Source organism: Aquarana catesbeiana, linkage group LG06 (assembly GCF_042186555.1).
Source record: "Aquarana catesbeiana isolate 2022-GZ linkage group LG06, ASM4218655v1, whole genome shotgun sequence".
NCBI lineage: Eukaryota > Metazoa > Chordata > Amphibia > Anura > Ranidae > Aquarana > Aquarana catesbeiana.
This window is the reverse complement of record NC_133329.1, coordinates 247,184,849-247,202,052: the sequence shown is the minus strand read 5'-3', so window position 1 is coordinate 247,202,052 and position 17,204 is coordinate 247,184,849. Positions and strand designations below refer to the sequence as shown.

Genomic DNA, 17,204 nt, shown 5'->3' with positions numbered 1-17,204 from the left:
CTCACACTTTGACAATTACTCAGTCATGCAACACTGTACCCAAATGAAATTTGCATCCTTTTTTTCACACGAATAGAGCTTTCTTTGAGCAATATTTTAATATTTATATATTTAGCACCAGACACTTTGTGTTTTCTAGTGTTTAGACACAGACCACTTCATGTTCTTGGCAGTGGTTAATACTGTTTTTTTTTTTTTTTTTTTTTTTTTTTTTTTTTTATTTATTTATTTTTTCTCTTGAGGGAATACAGCACTAGACACCTTGGATGCGATTTATTGCACTCATTATGCTTTTTAAATGTTTTTTGTTTAAATCACCAGTCACTTTAACTGCCATACATATTTCACTTTAAGGAATACACACATGACACTTTGGATATAATTGTATATATGCAGACATTTCTTTTACAACTCTGGGACAGCGCCACACTCACACACTTTTCTTTTTTCGCAATCAGGTAAGACCTATGCACAGGGGCACAAGGGTAGAGGCTTCGACCCACCCAAATCTCTATGAAGCCTTCAGACTCCAGACCCTAATCCGGAACTTACGAAACCCGGAGACAACAAAAAAAATTGTTTTCTCCATCCGGAAAAACATTTCTGGAGCCCCTCACATGTGAAACCCCTGTGTCCTACAGTAGCAGGGCAACAGATCAGTCCAAGTGGTAGGCAAAAGCAAAGTCCATAAAACAGGCCAGGGTCAGATGACGTGCAAGCAGTCCAAGTGGTTGGCAGAAGCATAGTTGGTAAAACAGGCCATGGTCAGTTCACATGTAAGCAGTCCAAACAGTAGGCAGAAGCATAGTTGGTAAAACAGGCCAGAGTCGGTTCACATGTAAGCAGTCCAAACGGTTGGCAGAGGCATAGTCAAAAAACAGGTCAGGGTCAGTTCTTGTAGAAGGCAGTGGAATGGTTATTTGAGGAAGCATGGGAAATGGTCAGCACAGATGATGAAAATGGGGAAGTGGTTAAGAATATGGGCTAATATTTAAGGGATGTGTGATATAGTCTGAAGCATTCACCAATGCAAAGGCCGGGTTCAAGGGGACACTGGGGACAATGGTAGCTGGTATCTCTTCGAAATCCTTTACTGCTGCATACTCGACATCTTTTTTGGCGTCTTCGGCCTGCTTCAGATGGGGGAATGTGGTCTGGGAAGTGGCGTTCATGAAGTCAGCTAACAGCATCAGAGCGAAGGTTTTCGGGGGGGGGGGGGGGGTGTCTTTGATGGTAGATGAGGGACGTGACAACTTCTTCAATGAATTTTAGGAAATGGGCAGGGCTTTCGGTGGATTTGGTGTAAATTATGTAGGCATTATAAATGGCCAAATGAATTAGAGTGCTACTTTCTTGTACCAGAAACGGGACCTCCTTATTGCTAAATAGGGCTGAAGCATTTGGTCGTTGAAATCCACCCTCCCCATGTACAGATTGTAATCTTTTACACATTTTGGCTTTACAATGGGACCTCGTCTTCTCTGAACTTCAACTGTAGTGTCGTCATGGATGGTGGACATCATGAACACATTCCTGGTATCCTTCCACCTCAAGGCCAGCACTTAGTTGCATCTCAAAGTTGCTCTTTCTCCCCTTCGCAATTTCTTGTTTACTATGGCTTGTGGGAAGCCCTTTCATTTCTTTCTGGAGGTTCCACAGGCCAGGGTTTGTGCGAGGTATAGGTGTTTGAAAAGGGGCAGGCTGGTATAAAAGTTATCCAGGTATATGTGGTAACCTTTCTTCAGCAGTGGGTAGGCTAGGTCCCATACAATTTTACCAGTTGTGCCCATGTAGGCCGGGCACTCAGGGGGCTGGAGCTGGGAATCTCTTCCTTTGTATATGCGGAATGCATACAGATATCCCGTGACTCTCTCTCAAAGCTTATAAAATTTCACTCCGTATTTGGCCCTTTTGCTAGGAATGTATTGTTTTATTCCTAGCCGGGCTGAAAAGGGTACCAGGGACTCATCTACACATATATGCTTATCGGGGACATAGAGTTCTGCAAATCGTTGGGAAAAGAAATTAATGAGTGGGCGAAGTTTATATAATTTATCGTAATTTGGATGATTGCGGGGAGGGCACTGGGTGTTGTCATTGAAATGAAGGAAGCACATTATCATTTCGTATCGGGACCTGGGCATTACAGAAGAATAAATGGGCATGGGGTGGGTGGACCAATAGGCATGTCCTTCATTTTTTTTTGGTAAGCCCCATGTTTATGGTGAGGCCCATAAACATTTTGAACTCCTCCAGAGTCAAATCCTTCCACTCGAATGGATGGGCGTAAGAAGATTGGGGGTGGTTGGCAATATGCTGCTGGGCATATAAATTGGTCTGGTCCACGATGAGTTGCAGCAAAGTGTTGGGCAAAAATAAATTAAAACAATCAATTTCAGAAAAATTTTGGGTATTGGCCTGTACACCTGGCTGTGCGGTGAAAGGGGGAATTCTTGCTGATCCTGAGTCGGAAGGCAGCCATGTTGGATTGGCAAGACCATCTGGGAGATATGTAGCGGCCCTGGCTCTTGGGGGACATGGCACTCCAGTGCTGGTAGTTGGAGTTCCTGTGCTGGCATTTGGGCGTGATGCTGCGCAAGTGCTGGTACTGGGCATTTCTTGTGGCCTTTCACTGGCGGCAGCTCTAGAACTGGGCCTTTGGTTTTGGGGTCTATCGCTGGCAGCAGCGCTGGTACTGGGAATTTGATCCTGGGATATATTGCTGGTGGCTGCCTGGTTTCCAGAGCGCTGTGCTTTTTTAGGAGGGATCCATTCTTCCTCTGAATTGTTTGCAGATCCACTACTTTCGATCTGTTCAAATGCTGAATTTGATTCACAATCGAAATTGGCATTTGAATTTGATGAGAGCTCCCTGCTGCTCTCATCAGTCATGGAGAGGATCTGGAACGCCTCCTCACTTGTATAAAATCTTTTGGACATTTTTTCTGATGGGCTGTGTGACAGGTGACAAATTACGGTTACTGATGGGTGACAGGTGACGGTCACTGATGGGCAACAGGTGATCGGTGACGTGCGACGGTCACTGGTGGGTGACAGGTAATGGTTGACAGTCACTGATGGCAGTATCTCTGATGGTGACTGGTGCACTTTATTGGACTGATAGGTGACAGATGAGGGTCACGGATGGGTCACTGATGACAGTCACTGATGGCAGTCACTGATTATGGTCACTGAAGGGTGACAGGTGCACCGCTGACGTGCACTGACGGGTGACAGGTGCACTTTGTGGGCACTGACGGGAGACAGGTGCACTTTGTGGGCACTGACGGGTGACAGGTGCACTTTGTGGGCACTGACGGGTGATCGCGCACATGCGCGGTCTAAAGCGGGGAATACCCTTTGTGATCGACCGTGATGTAATGCCCAATGGCTGTTCACCCAGAGCAGGGCTGCGCGCCCGCGATTGCTCGCATGCCCTGTGTAAACCAGCCGCCGTCATATGACGGCGGCCCAGAACAGAAGCCGCACCGCTCCGCCATCATATGACGGTGGGCGGGCGGCAACAGGTTAAGGTGTTCATCTAAGGTTATTGGTGCTTCCAAGTATTCTCGTACCTCAGAGGATAGTTTAGGGAGTTGAGAGGAGGCGATATAATTTTCCATTTGCGTCTGAGTTTGGGGCCATTCCGATAGGTTGTATAAGGAACACGTCTGATCACTTGGTAAAGAGTCTCCATCAGAGACTCTCTACCTAGATCGGAGTTGCGGTGTGTCAGACTGACACACTGCAACAATGATTGCCGTGATGCGCGCCCCCGGGGCGCACAGCGGCTTAATATCCTGAGGATGTTATATGACTCAAAGTCAGGGTATTGAAACCACTTTGCCGCCGTTATTTTGCTATATGGGGGGGCGGCAAGTGGTTAATGAAGACACCTCTGATAACTGCTTTGGGCGCCTCCCATAGGATCCCCACATCACAGTCGGGTTGTTTATTGACCTGAAAGTACTGACTCGGTTCTCTTTTGAAAAACCTCCACCACCTTAGGAGTCTGCAAGAGGCTTTCATTCAATTTCCAGAATCTGGATCTTGAAGAGGTAAGTTCCGAGATTTTGTATGACAACTCAATCGGTGTGTGATCTGTCCATGTTATACCAATCGCTGAACTTTGCACAGCCTGTAGCTGTGCGTGTGGAATCAAAAATAGTCTATGCGTGTATAGGTTTTGTGAGAAAAGGAGTAGGTGTAATCTTTCTCACCTGAATGCTGTAATTGCCAGATATCGACTAGTTGGGCCTTGTGAAGGGATTGTGCCACGCGTTTGTGTACCCCAGGAGTAACGGAGGACGAGCTTGAAGAGGTATTCACATTGGGAAGTAATGGAATATTGAAATTGCCTCCTAAGATCAACTGACCTGTGGAGAATTCCAGAAGTAAGTCTATTGTGCAAGTGAGAAAAAGGCCTTGGCGGTCGTTAGGGGCATAGATGGTGGCAAATGTCATTTTAATCACCCCTAGTGACCCTTTGACAAACAAAGCATACTGCTGGGTCCGCCAGGGTATCTTGGCAAGTCCAAAGGAGACGGTCGGATAGTAGTATAGATACGCCTTTGGATTTAGCCTGAGTGTTAGTAGAATGGGATTTATTTGGGTAAAACCCATTTTTAAAAGTGGGAAATTTATCGTCTGTGAAGTGCGTTTCTTGGATGAACGCCACATCTGCATGTGCGCGTTTTAGATCATTTAAAAGCATACGTCTCTTTTCGGGGACGTTCAGTCCCTTGGCATTGAGCGTAATTATGTTAACCGTGTCCATCCCAGGGTAAGTAAATAACGGGGGGAGAGGTAGGGAGAGAAGAGAGAAGGGGCGGAAGATAGAGTTACAGAAATGGAACCGACACAGATAAAGCGGAAGTATAGAAATAAATGGAAGAAAAAGAAAATTATATAGTAGCAAGATTAGTAAGAGGGTCATGCGAACCTGCGCACGGCCCTTGAAGCTATAATGGCAAAATATTGCCAGCAGTGCACTTCAACCCACGTTGGCTCTGGGGAAGTGCACCAACCTAGGTAGGGGAGTGGGTAGACAGAAGTCAAACAGGAGCAGCCCCCACCCATCCCGGCATTAAAGAACGATAATGGCAAACAGTATGATAGAATATATATATATATATATATATATATATATATATATAATTCATTCATTCTATTCTCCTAAACAACAAAAGAACATCCCCCTCCCTAACATGACCTCAGTGCGGGGGTGGTCACCCCAGCCCCAATTGTCTTCTGACCCACTATCCAGATGGGGAGGGCCCCTCTGTTCCCGGGTAAGTAATAAACAGTAACGTAGAAAGGTTGTGAGTAGCCCCACGGAAAAGTATAGTGCGGATGACCCGAGTGACACTAAGCGAAGGGTCCACCCCTCAGGACAGGCCAGCCACCTAATAGAGCTTGTAAGCTGTATGTCTCCCTCCCCGGAGCAGCTCCCCAAATTGTATTGTAAAGCCACCTCCATTTGGACTCCTCCGAGTCCCCAGTGGGGCTCCAGCATGTCCTCCCCACCTAAACCAGGAAGTGCACGCACCCTGGGGAGAAGGAATCACTGGTACACAGCCCAACAGCCACCATTTTCATCGCCTCTTGTCTTAGCCCCCCAATCCTGTATTAGGGACAAAATGCAATATAAACAAGACTGCTGCTACTGTTGCTAGCTGCTGGTAAAGGATACATTATAGACACATGTATTTCTCCTAGGACATCAAGCATAGCTAGACATATCATGCAGGAACAACATGAGCCCCACTGAGTCAGTTTCAAGGGTAACCATGGATGCAGACAGCAAAGGGTCTCTTCATCGTTCGTAGGTGGTGTGAAAAACGTGACTCACATAGGTGCACCACTATGGGAGCGGACAGAGTAGAAACAGTTACCTGGTCAAGAAGCTTTGTGGAAACTTGTTGAGGTGCCGGTAGTCGCTCATTGGTAAGGGCTGCAGTGAATTGTGGTATGACCGGGGATCATTGTTGTTGACCCCAGTGAGGACTCAGGGAGGTAACTGGGTAGAAAGAAGAATGGACTGAGGGAGAGCGTCTCAGCCATGCAGCCGCTGGTGATCAGGACTCACGTGGACCTTCTGTTGAGGGCGCCCGGGATCTTCACTGCGTTCTCTGCTGCCAAGGCTGGGAGGTCCACCAGGGTGTCGCCGAACCCACACGTCCCGCAGGCCGGGGGGAGAAACAGCCAGGGACTGGACCGGGACTGGTTCTGCATCCATGAACCGGAAAAGCTCAGGCAATTCCCCCAGTGTGCGTAGAGTGAAGGAGCGCTGTTCCTTTCGAAAGGTGGCTGAGAGGGGGTACCCCCATCTGTAAGTAATGTTTGCCCGGTGGGCCAGATGCAGGACCAGGCGGAGCATGTAGGGTGGCCTTGAATAAGTCAGGGAGGATTTTGACTGGGGCACCGTCAAACTTCAGTACCCCATAGTCCCATGCTTTCCGCAGTACAGTCTCTTTGATCGTGTACCTGTGCAGCCGGAAAACCACATCTCTGGGTCTGGCGAGATCCGTAGAGCGGGGACCCAGGGATCTGTGAATCCTGTCGAATTCCACCTGGTTCGGGAGGTCAGTTCTTGCAACCATCTGAAAGATTGCAGCCGCGGATTCAGCCAGGTACTCAGGTCCAGTTGCTTCAGGGAGACTTCAGGTGCGGAGATTGTTCTGCCTGCTCTGTTCTTCCATATCTTCGATATGAAGCTGTAGGGCCACCACAGCCTCAATGTGGGTGTCTTGTTTGGATTCCAAGGCTGACACTCTTTGAGTTAGAGTCGTCATGGAAGACTCCCCTGCCGTCAGCCTGGTGGTGAGGGACTGGACGTCCATCTTGACCCCCTGTATCTCCTTGCGATGTTTTTTCTCTATGCGATCAATGATTGTTTCTATGTCTGATTTGGTCAGAAGGGCCTGCAGCATAGCCCAGAGTTTAGTGTCCATTTGGAGGGTACAGTGATGTACTGATTGGCCTTGAGGGGTTGTGTGGAGATCCGGCGGAGTGTCGGAGTATGCATCCGATGCAGATAAAGCAGCCAGTGAGGTCGGTGGGTATAGGGGTCCGAGACCCCAGGTAGTGATTTGCATGGCTCCACTATCTTGGAATCCGGGGAAGCCGCCTGGGAGCCTGGGAAGTAACAGTCGATACTACCCATTGCCTTGTTTTTTTTTAGCTGCCTTACTGCCACCCTTCGAGGAGGGGAACTCGAGCTACAGGCTTCCACCTCCAGACCACGCCAGATCTCTCCATAAAGAGAACTTGTCATCCTTATTTCTATTACAAGGGATGTTTTACATTCCTTGCAATAGGAATACAATTGATCAGAAAAAATAAATAAAATTAAAGGCAGTGTAAAAATTTACATGCGCAGTTGCAAATGCATATGCAAGTCATGCATGCATATATGTAAACGGTTTTTGCACCACACGTGAGGCCAGAGCCCGTACAAGGGGTGGGTGGGAGGGGCAGGTGCCCTGCCCTGGGCAGAGTGTGAGAGGGGGCGGGTTGTTAGTAGGCATAAGCGTATCATTATCCTATGCAGGGCATCACTAAATGGCGGTCCGCGTCTGGCCCAAGCTGCTGCTCTTTCTGGACTGCCACAATCGCGCCATTTAATCGCCGCTTTTGTCCCCAGCCTCCTCTGCTATTATTAGCAGAGTAGAGAGGGGCGGGAGGAGGGACAATTCTGCACTGGGGGCGGGACCAGCACTGCATGGAGAGTGATAGCTGTCTGTCACATTAATCGGGAGGTGATTGGCTGCTAGGAGGCGGTCCTAGCAGCCAATCACCAGTTCGCTAATATGAAAAGCCCCGCCCAGTGCTGCTGTGCCTTCAGTTTAGGATTGTCCCGCAGCTCCCACCACCTGCTCTCCGCTCTGTGAAAGATAGGAGAGTGAAGGGAGGAAAATATATGGAACTGTGAAGGAGGGAAATGGGGGCAGTGCTGTGTGGAGGGGGTCATGTAAAGGGCGAAATACTGTGTGTGGGGTGATATGTAAAGGAGGCAATACTGAGTGGGGGTGATATGTGAAGTGAACCTAAAGGCATTTAAAGTGTTGCATATAGAGATTTCTAAGTACTGTAGTTTGTCGCCATTCCACAAGTGTGCACAATTTTGAAGCGTGACATGTTGAGTATCTACTCGGCGTAACAACATCATATATATATATATATATATATATATATATATATATATATATATATATATATATATATATATATATATATATTATTTATTTATTTATTTTTTTCAATTAAATTCAAATGTATTTTTTCCAAAACAAACTGAAAAACCACTGTGCCAATACTGTGTGGCATTAAAAGTTGCAATGATCGCCATTTTATTTCCTAGGGTCTCTGCTAAAAAAATATATATGTGGGTTAGAAGTAATTTTATAACAAAAATATACTGATTTAAACTTAAGGCTTGGTCTTCAAGTGGTTAATGAACAAAAGGTTTCCTCTGATTAGTGGAGAGGCGGGAGGGTGACAATTAGAGGAAGCCTTGTATTAATTCATATAAATCTTCCTGTGAATGGCTGAGCAGTGCTTGGATCGACTCAATTTTGTGATGGGAACTGATGCCACATACAGTGCTGACAGTCACCACATCTGTTAGTAATGGAAATAGTTTGCTTGGGCCAGCTTAGCCAGAGTGAACAATTTAAAGTGGAGGGTGGAATTAGGCTGTAACATTGCTTAAATGAGATTTGGTGATCAGAAAACAAGATTTTAACTCCATATTTAATTTGTCAGTGTATGCCACTGTAATATCAGGCACAGAAAGAGTACATGGGCAAATGGTGAATTGGGTCTTTTTCTTGGCACCTAGAACATGTTCCTAAAATTAAGTGATCAACATTTTCTTTTCAGGCTTTATGTAAAATAATCTGTTTACTGCTGCAGTCTTTGTGACTCATTTCTCTGCAGAATCTGCTTTCAATAATTCCTCTTCTATCCCATTGCATCTACTACAGTTTTCTTTGCCTGCAGCAAGGTTGACAGCGTAGAAGGCCAGTAAATGACTGCTATGGAGAATCTGTTTGTCTATCTCTCCTGAAAGTGTTTTTAAATTTTACCTAAACTGCTTTAAGAGTATTTTTTCATTTTTTTTTCTTTCAGGCCCATGATGAACAAGTGAAACAAATGCTGAAAGTAATATGTAGGGACATTTCTGAACTAGACTTAAGTGGGAGCTACTGGTTGTCTACCCCAACAGTGGACATGTTATCACGCTGTAAGAAGCTAACTAGACTGGATATGGAAGGCTGTTCAGTTACATCCTTGCGCCTTTCTAAAATTCTTTCAGAACTTCATCATCTGCGTTCATTGTCTGTTGATATCAATGCAGGGTTTGATGCGGGAAAGCTAAGCAGTGAATGCAAAGCAACTCTCAGTCATCTAGAGGAACTGAAACAAACTGTCTTTGTGCCATCCTATGGAGTTGTACCATGCTGCACTAGTCTCAAAAGGCTTCTGCTCTATTTTGAAGTCTTGGACAGAACACGTGAAGGAACAGTAATGTCTGGGCAACTGATGGTCGGAGAAAGCAATGTACCCCATTACCAGAATCTAAGGCTGTTCTATGCCCGTCTTGCACCTGGTTATATAAACGAGGAAGTTGTCCGATTGTATTTAGCTGTACTTAGTGACCGGACACCAGAAAATCTTAGATCTTTTCTCATATCTGTCCCAGGTAACCTAGCAGAAAGCAGAGCTACCAAAAATTTGCTTGAATCCATGGCAAAGAATGTTTCTTTGGAGGCATTTCAGTTGCCCAAATATTGGTTAAATGGATCTTCCCTACTTCAACACATGAAATTTAGTTGTCCATCATACTTGAATTTCAGTGGCTGCATGATTTCTGGTGATCAGCTTACACAAAGAATTTTAAATGGTGGAAAAGACTGTAAAAGCCTTGTCAGTTTGAATCTAAAAGGGTGTGCCTTATGCCTCATCCCCAACTTGAATTCAAGAAAACCTGAAGATGATATCGATAGCTGTGTTTTGGAAAATTTAATATCTGCTTGTTCCAATCTTACCCATTTGAACCTTTCATCAGCACACCATCACAGTTCACAGACTTCAGGAAGGCATCTGTGTGAGATTTTATCACAACTAAAAAGCTTACGTTCTCTTTCTTTGCCAGTGTGTTCAGTAGCTTACAGCTGCACAGCACTATCTACTCCGAGTGCTGCACCACCTATGTTTGGCAAAAAGGTTCGGGTTGGGGTGAATACTAAAATACCTGAAGATCTGAGTATGGCTAAGCAATGCCCTGTCTTCTGGAAACTTCTAAAGGGAACTCCAGTTCTGAAAGACTTGGAATTTATTGGTTCAAACTTTTATTCTGTTATGCCCCGGAATGATCCAGCAATACGCAACACTTACCCACCTTGCAAGCGTTCACATGCTGTAGGGGATGCAGAAGTGGCAGCAATCAGCCAGCTTAATTACTTGGAGAACCTTACACTTGCACAGCTTCCAGGAATAGTAACAGGTTCCAGCCTAATAAACATTGGTATAAGCTGCAAACAACTGTGTAGTTTATCTCTGGCAAATATTGGCTTGATGGGCAAAGTAATGTACATGTCTTCACTATGTGAGATGTTGACACACTGCAACTGTTTAAAGGATCTAAGGTAAGAAATATTAACCTACCCTCAATACTGGAGGTCCCTTTTAATGTCTGATAGGTTTTAAATCCTACTTTACTTTGCTGAGAAAAATAACTATCTTTACCATGAATAGTTCTCTCTGGCCTTTTTACTTATTGCTGTTTCGTAGAAAGCCACAAATACATTACATTTACCTTCTCCTTCATTCCCTTCTTCTTCTTTAGTGCTAAGTTGTTTATTTGGAGATTTAGATGTCGAATGACAATCGTAACAAATTTTGTTTATTTGTTTTCTAACCAATTTCAAATTTTCATGACAATTCGGCTCGATCGACCAATCCAAATTCTGTGTGAAGAATAGCTGGTTATTAAGGAGCAGCATCCTTAACAACTGATAACTCATCAGCAGTCAGCGGAGTTGTAATGTTGTAATGCATTAAGATAAAAAGCCTTCTGTGTGCAGCAGCCCCCCTCAACACCCCTAATACCTGAGCACTGTCTAGATCCAGCGATGTTGTAGGAGTGTCTTGGCTGCCTTGGACTCTCTTCCTCATTGGCTGAGACAGCAGCACGGTGCCATTGACTCCCGCTGCTGTCAAAGTCAGCCAATGAGGAGAGAAAGGGGGTGGGCACAAGGAGCTGTGGCTCAGCTTGGGTGCCCCCATAGCAAGCTGCTTGCTATGGGGGCACTCAATGGGTGGGAGGGGCTAGGAGCACCGAGAAGAGGATCTGGGCTGCTCTGTGCAAATATACTGCACAGGGCAGGTAAGTATAACATGCTTGTTTTTAACTGATAACAAAACAAAACTTTAGTATCACTGTAAGGCAAAGTTGATTTTGATAAATTGGAATGTAGCAACAGTTTAAAACACAAAAGTAATATCCATACTTCTATCACCTGTAAATAACTGCCTGACTTTGTTTGCATATTCACCGTTATTAGCAGAAAAAAGATACTACTATTTGAAAGCGGAGGTCCACCCACCGCTGCAAAAATTAAAAGCCAGCAGCTGCACATACTGCAGCTGCTGATTTTTAATAATCGGACACTTACTTGTCCTGGAGTCCAGCGATGTTGGCACAGTGGCTGATGTTTCCATCAGCTGTTGGGTGCATGCCGCCTCCATTGCGAGTAAGGGAACCCAGCAGTGTAGCCTTACGGCTTCACACCAGGAACCCTACTGTGCGAGGTTTCGCTCCCCTCTCCTACTAGCCCGGCGGCCGGGGGAGGAGGGGAGCCCCAGCGATGACGCAAATACCCACAGCCGAGGCTCCCAGAAGTGGGGACAGGATACCTGTGAAAGACAGGTGTCCTGTCCCCCCTCCCTCCCGAAAGGTGTGAAATGAGGCACCGGAGGGGGGAGGAATACGAGCGGAAGTTCCACTTTTGGGTGGAACTCCGCTTTAAGAAATACAAAATATTTTAATATTTTCTGTTCGCAGTCTGTTTTTCTTAGTTTTTTTTTTTTTTAAATCAAATAATTTTTTTATTTCTTTTATATACAAACATCATAAACAACGATAACAACATACAACCCAGCACATATAGAGAGGGAATAATTAAAAAAAAAATACAAACATGGCCCCCATCCCCCCTCTTCCCATCGCTCCCACATCTATCTGGTCCCCTCTCATCATACATCCAGAATATCAAACCATCTTCTCCATATTTTTTCAAATTTCCCTAGACTACCTCTATGTAAAAAGGTATATTTTTCCTTAATTATGGTTTCCCTTACTTGCATTTTCCATTTTGCTACTATAGGTGCATATGGTGACAACCATTTTTGTGCTATAAGCTTACGAGCCTGAAATAAACTTCTACTTATTGATACCATGTTTTCCCGCTGAGTTCTTAGTTCGTCCATGATACCCAGGAGACATCCCCCCCCGGTTCTATAGATATCTTAATCTCAAATACATTATTAATCATAGATACCACCCCGTACCAATAGCGATGGAGTTTAGGGCATCTCCATATCGTGTGTATTAGGTTGGCTGCCCTCCCTTTACATCTAGGGCATTGGTCTGTATCCCTCCGTTTCCATTTAAATAATTTCTCGGTTGTATAATGTACACTATGTAGGATGAATAGTTGTGTTAAATTTTGAGTTGGAGATAGAGAAGCCAAAGGTATTGCCGACAGTGCCAATGCCCACTGTTCATCAGAAATTGGCCCTATATTGCCAGCCCATGCTTATCTTGCAGGTATATTCACAGCACCTTTAGTTTTCTCATCTAATATATCATATAATTGTGATATCAAACCCTTTTTTCTTTCCGTCTTATCGAGCAAGGCTCTTACCACTGATTTATTAAATTTCAATTCATGTGATCGACCCTGTGCTTTTAATGCATGCCTAAGCTGTAAAAATTGAAAAAATCTTTGGTTTGGGGTATTATATTCATTTCTTAATTCACTAAAGGTTTTCATCTCATCTTCCTGAAATAACTGTATCATGTACCTTAGTCCGTTCTGCCTCCAAATTTCAAACAATTCCAGTTTCAACAGTTACGTATAGCTACTATTGTTCCGTATTGGAGTATATGACGTATATCCCTTTATTCCAGTAATTCTCCTCATTTCCTGTCATACCTTATCAAATAATCCCGTAAATAATCCTATATCAGACAATTGATTTCTCGACCCTAATGCCCTGTACACACAATAGGATTTTCCGATGGAAAATGTGTGATAGGACCTTGTTGTCAGAAATTCCGACCATGTGTAGGCTCCATCACACATTTTCCATAGGAATTTCCAACACACAAAGTTTGAGAGCTTGCTATAAAATTTTCCGACAACAAAATCCGTTGTCGGAAATTCCGATCGTGTGTACACAAATCCGATGCACAAAGTGCCACGCATGCTCAGAATAAATTAAGAGAGGAAAGCTATTGGCTACTGCCCCGTTTATAGTCCCGACGTCCGTGTTTTACGTCACCGCGTTCAGAGCGATTGGATTTTCCGACAACTTTGTGTGACCATGTGTATGCAAGACAAGTTTGAGCCAACATCCGTCGGAAAAAATCCATGGATTTTGTTGTTCGAATGTCCGATCAATGTCCGACCGTGTGTACAGGGCATAATAGGGAAATTAATGGGTAGTCTTCATGAACTGATAGTAACAGCCTCTGTATAGGTTCAGAGTCTGATACTGTTGTCCAACCATAAAAATGTTGTAATTGAGAGGCTAGAAAATAATTTTTGGGATGGGGGATCACCAGTCCACCTTCTTCTTTGGTTAGCATTAATGTAGTTAACTTTATACGTGGTTGCTTTTTCCTCCAAATCAGCTCTCTCAATAGAGATTCTATTTTTCTAAACCAAGGTACTGTAATCCATATAGGTGAATTATTAAACACATAAAGTAGTTGCGGGATCCAAATAATTTTGATAAGATTTGCTCTACCTATTACCGTCAGGGGTATCTTACACCAGCTATGGCTTTTATCCTTAAATTTTTTTAATAGAGGTTTCAAGTTCAAGTTAATATAGTCTTTTACATCCCGAGAGATCTCTATCCCCAGATATTTCACTGTATCCTTAATTTGAATTTTGGACGCTTGATTTTAATAGAGGGGTTTTTAACTAATCTAGAGGTAATATGGATTTATCCCAATTAATCTGGAAACCCCGAAAATAGCCCAAATATGGAGACAAGGCTCATAAGTTCCGTTAATGAATTTGAGGTGTCCCCCAGGAAAATAAGAGCGTCATCTGCATAAAGGGCTATTTTATCCTCTCTTTCTGGCCGACGGAATCCTATTATTTCTGTCGATTGTCTAATGGCAAGGGCAAGAGGCTCCACTGCTATAGCGAACAATAATGGGGACAGAGGGCAGCCCTGCCTTGTCCCTCTTGATAGGGTAAACGGACTGGATAGTGTATTATTAATTCTTACCCTTGCTTTAGGGTCCCTATATAGTATTTTGACCCATTTTAGAAATCCTGGGCCTATACCAAATGCTTCCAATACAGCCCATAAGTATTCTCACTCCACCGTATCAAAGGCTTTTTGGGCGTCTAAACACAATATTGCTCTAGATCCCATATTTTTTCCATAGGTAATTGCAAGTTCAAGAATAACCTGCGAATGTTTGTTGATGCAGCTCTCTTTGGAATAAAACCCGTTTGATCCTGTTAATGTAATTTGATAACCTGTTTGCAAGAACCCTAGCCAGAATTTGTTTTTCTTAGTTGAAAAGTGTGGCCTCTCTTGCATTTTCAGTCAAAACACCACTGAAGCCTGTGACAGGGAGTGTAATGATGGAGTGACACAAGCCCTGAATGAAGACTCGGGAAAAACTGGAACTCTATAGTGTACATTTACTGGAACCCAGATTACGCTGATCCTCGATCAGTTTGGTACCAGATGGCATGGCAGGAAACTAAGGCAGACAGGATCATGATACAGGTGCAAAGTCAGAATGAAGGCTGTGTCAATAACAGTCAAGCAATGGCAGCACAAAATCTGCATGCGTAAGGGTAGGCAGGAGTTCAGGCCGGGGTCAGGAACAAGCAAGCAGCGGAGGTACAACATCAACAGGCAGACTATTTGAGGGTGCAAAGTGAGGCCAGTATTGGAATGCCAAGACAGGTCACAAGGCAACCTGAATCAGTAGCAGAAAAAAGGCAACACGGGACTGGTCACAAAGAACAGATGAAAACCACTTGGCAATTTCTTCAAGCAGTGCTGAGCCTTAAATAAACTGTTTAGTGCCACTAATGCTGGGTGTGCGCACACCAGGCAGTAGCCCCATGTGCAGAGCCATGTGCTTGCACTGGCCTTTTGCATGTTTGTCAGCAGAAACTTTCTGACAATTGCAAACTGAAGTCTGAATTACTGAGCATTGAACGCATTTTGTTTATTTTTATATCTATCAGAACAGCACGTTGTTATTACTTTGTTTTTCCAGGTGAATTTTTCATAATAAATTTGCAATGTTCCCAGGCCTATTGCTTATATCCACCCAAAATATTTTTCTCTTCAACATAAAACATGGATAAAAAAAATGTACTATCTTAGTAAGATTTGAAGAGGTTCTGCCTCAGGTACAAAAGGCATGGCCTTGAAAATCAGGTATGCACACTCAACTGACAAGGTGGCAACATGTCTAAAATTACCATAAAAGGTCACATTAATTCTATAGAAGACTGCTCTGACTCGCATAAACAGAGCAGCACTTTTGGTTACTGTTACTAAATAGAATATAGGTTCAATTCACAAAGCAGTTTTCTTAATTGTGCATTAAAGTGTTTGTAAATCCTCACATATCCTCAGTGAAGTGAATAGCCTCAGATGATACACAGAGATGAAACAAATCCTCCTACATATGTTTTACTTGTTTTCTGCAGTCTTCTCTTGTCAACAACCTTTCAAAAGTGCAGATTTGTGATAAAATCCTTATGCATCTGTAATGCCGCATACACACGACCGGACTTTACGGCATACTTGGTCCTGCGGACCGGAGTCCATCGGACAATTCGATCATGTGTGGGCTCCAGTGGACTTTTTTTCCCCAAAAGTTCGACGGACCTAGAAATGAAATATGTTTCAAATCTTTTCTACAGACTCGAGTCCGGTCGAAAAGTCTACTCTTCTGTATGCTAGTCCGACGGACAAAAACCGACGCTAGGGCACCTATTGGCTACTGGCTATGAACTTCCTTGTTTTAGTCCGATCGTACGTCATCACGTACGAATCCGTTGGTCTTTGGTTGATCGTGCGTAGACAAGTCCGTTCATTTGGAAAGTCCGTCAAAGTCTGCCATAAAGTCCGCTCGTGTGTACGCAGCATAAAGTATAAAGAGTGAAAGAAAAACATACAATGGAAATATGAAACTTGGTACATTGACAAGAGACTTCAATATATGGATGGTTGACACGACAAAAGAAAGGCAAAGGACAACTGTCCCAGAGGTAGTATTCAAGATGCTAATCCAATACCACGACTGTCACAGGCTTGTCTAAATGTTGTGCAGCAAGCTTTTTTTTTTTCATTGAACGTAAGTTTTATTGAACAAAAAAGTATTGTGTACAAGGTAAACATCAAAAACAGTTCCCAAAATATACACATAAAGTCATGTACAGTATTACAACCCATGTCATGCCACATTTTTTTTTTTCCCCATAGTATACATACAATAACTGATTATTTGTGTCCCACTAGACCGGCCAGTCCCCGCTGCAGCAGCTCTGCATGTGTGGTGTGTAGGAGTACTGGCCTCTGGGGCACCCCATTGCCTTATTTTGCTCATGTGCAGGTGTCTGGTGACTGAGCCCCTTTGTCCCATATTTGGTCATATTTGGAGGGGCAACCTCTGTGTAAGTAAACAAGTTTCTTATAAGGCAAAGTGTTGTTGACTTCCGCTAACCAGTGTGTAATCTCTGGAGGATTAGGCCTCATCCATACTCTAGCGATTACCTTTCGTGCAGAAAAAAGTGTTTCATGTATAAATATCTTTTGGAATGTATTTATCTCTGGGTCTGATAAAATTCCCAGGAGGCAAAGTTTGGGTTGGAGTGTTACAGGTGAGCCCATGGTGTCATGGAGGAAGCGTACCACTTGTGCCC

At 44.0% G+C, this 17,204-nt stretch overlaps 1 protein-coding gene across 5 annotated transcripts in view; it reads left to right on the top strand.

Moving 5' to 3' along the window:
- FBXL18 (F-box and leucine rich repeat protein 18) overlaps window positions 1–17,204 on the top strand; it is a 364,054-nt gene that overhangs the window by 182,845 nt on the left and 164,005 nt on the right. For 4 of the 5 annotated variants that reach the window (XM_073633139.1, XM_073633136.1, XM_073633140.1 and 1 more), the window contains one exon: window positions 9,133–10,652. In XM_073633139.1, the coding sequence (XP_073489240.1) occupies window positions 9,133–10,652 (1,520 nt within the window). Of the gene's footprint in view, window positions 1–4,240; window positions 4,395–9,132; window positions 10,653–17,204 lie in introns of all 5 variants that reach the window. The other variant, XM_073633141.1, reaches the window with a different exon arrangement.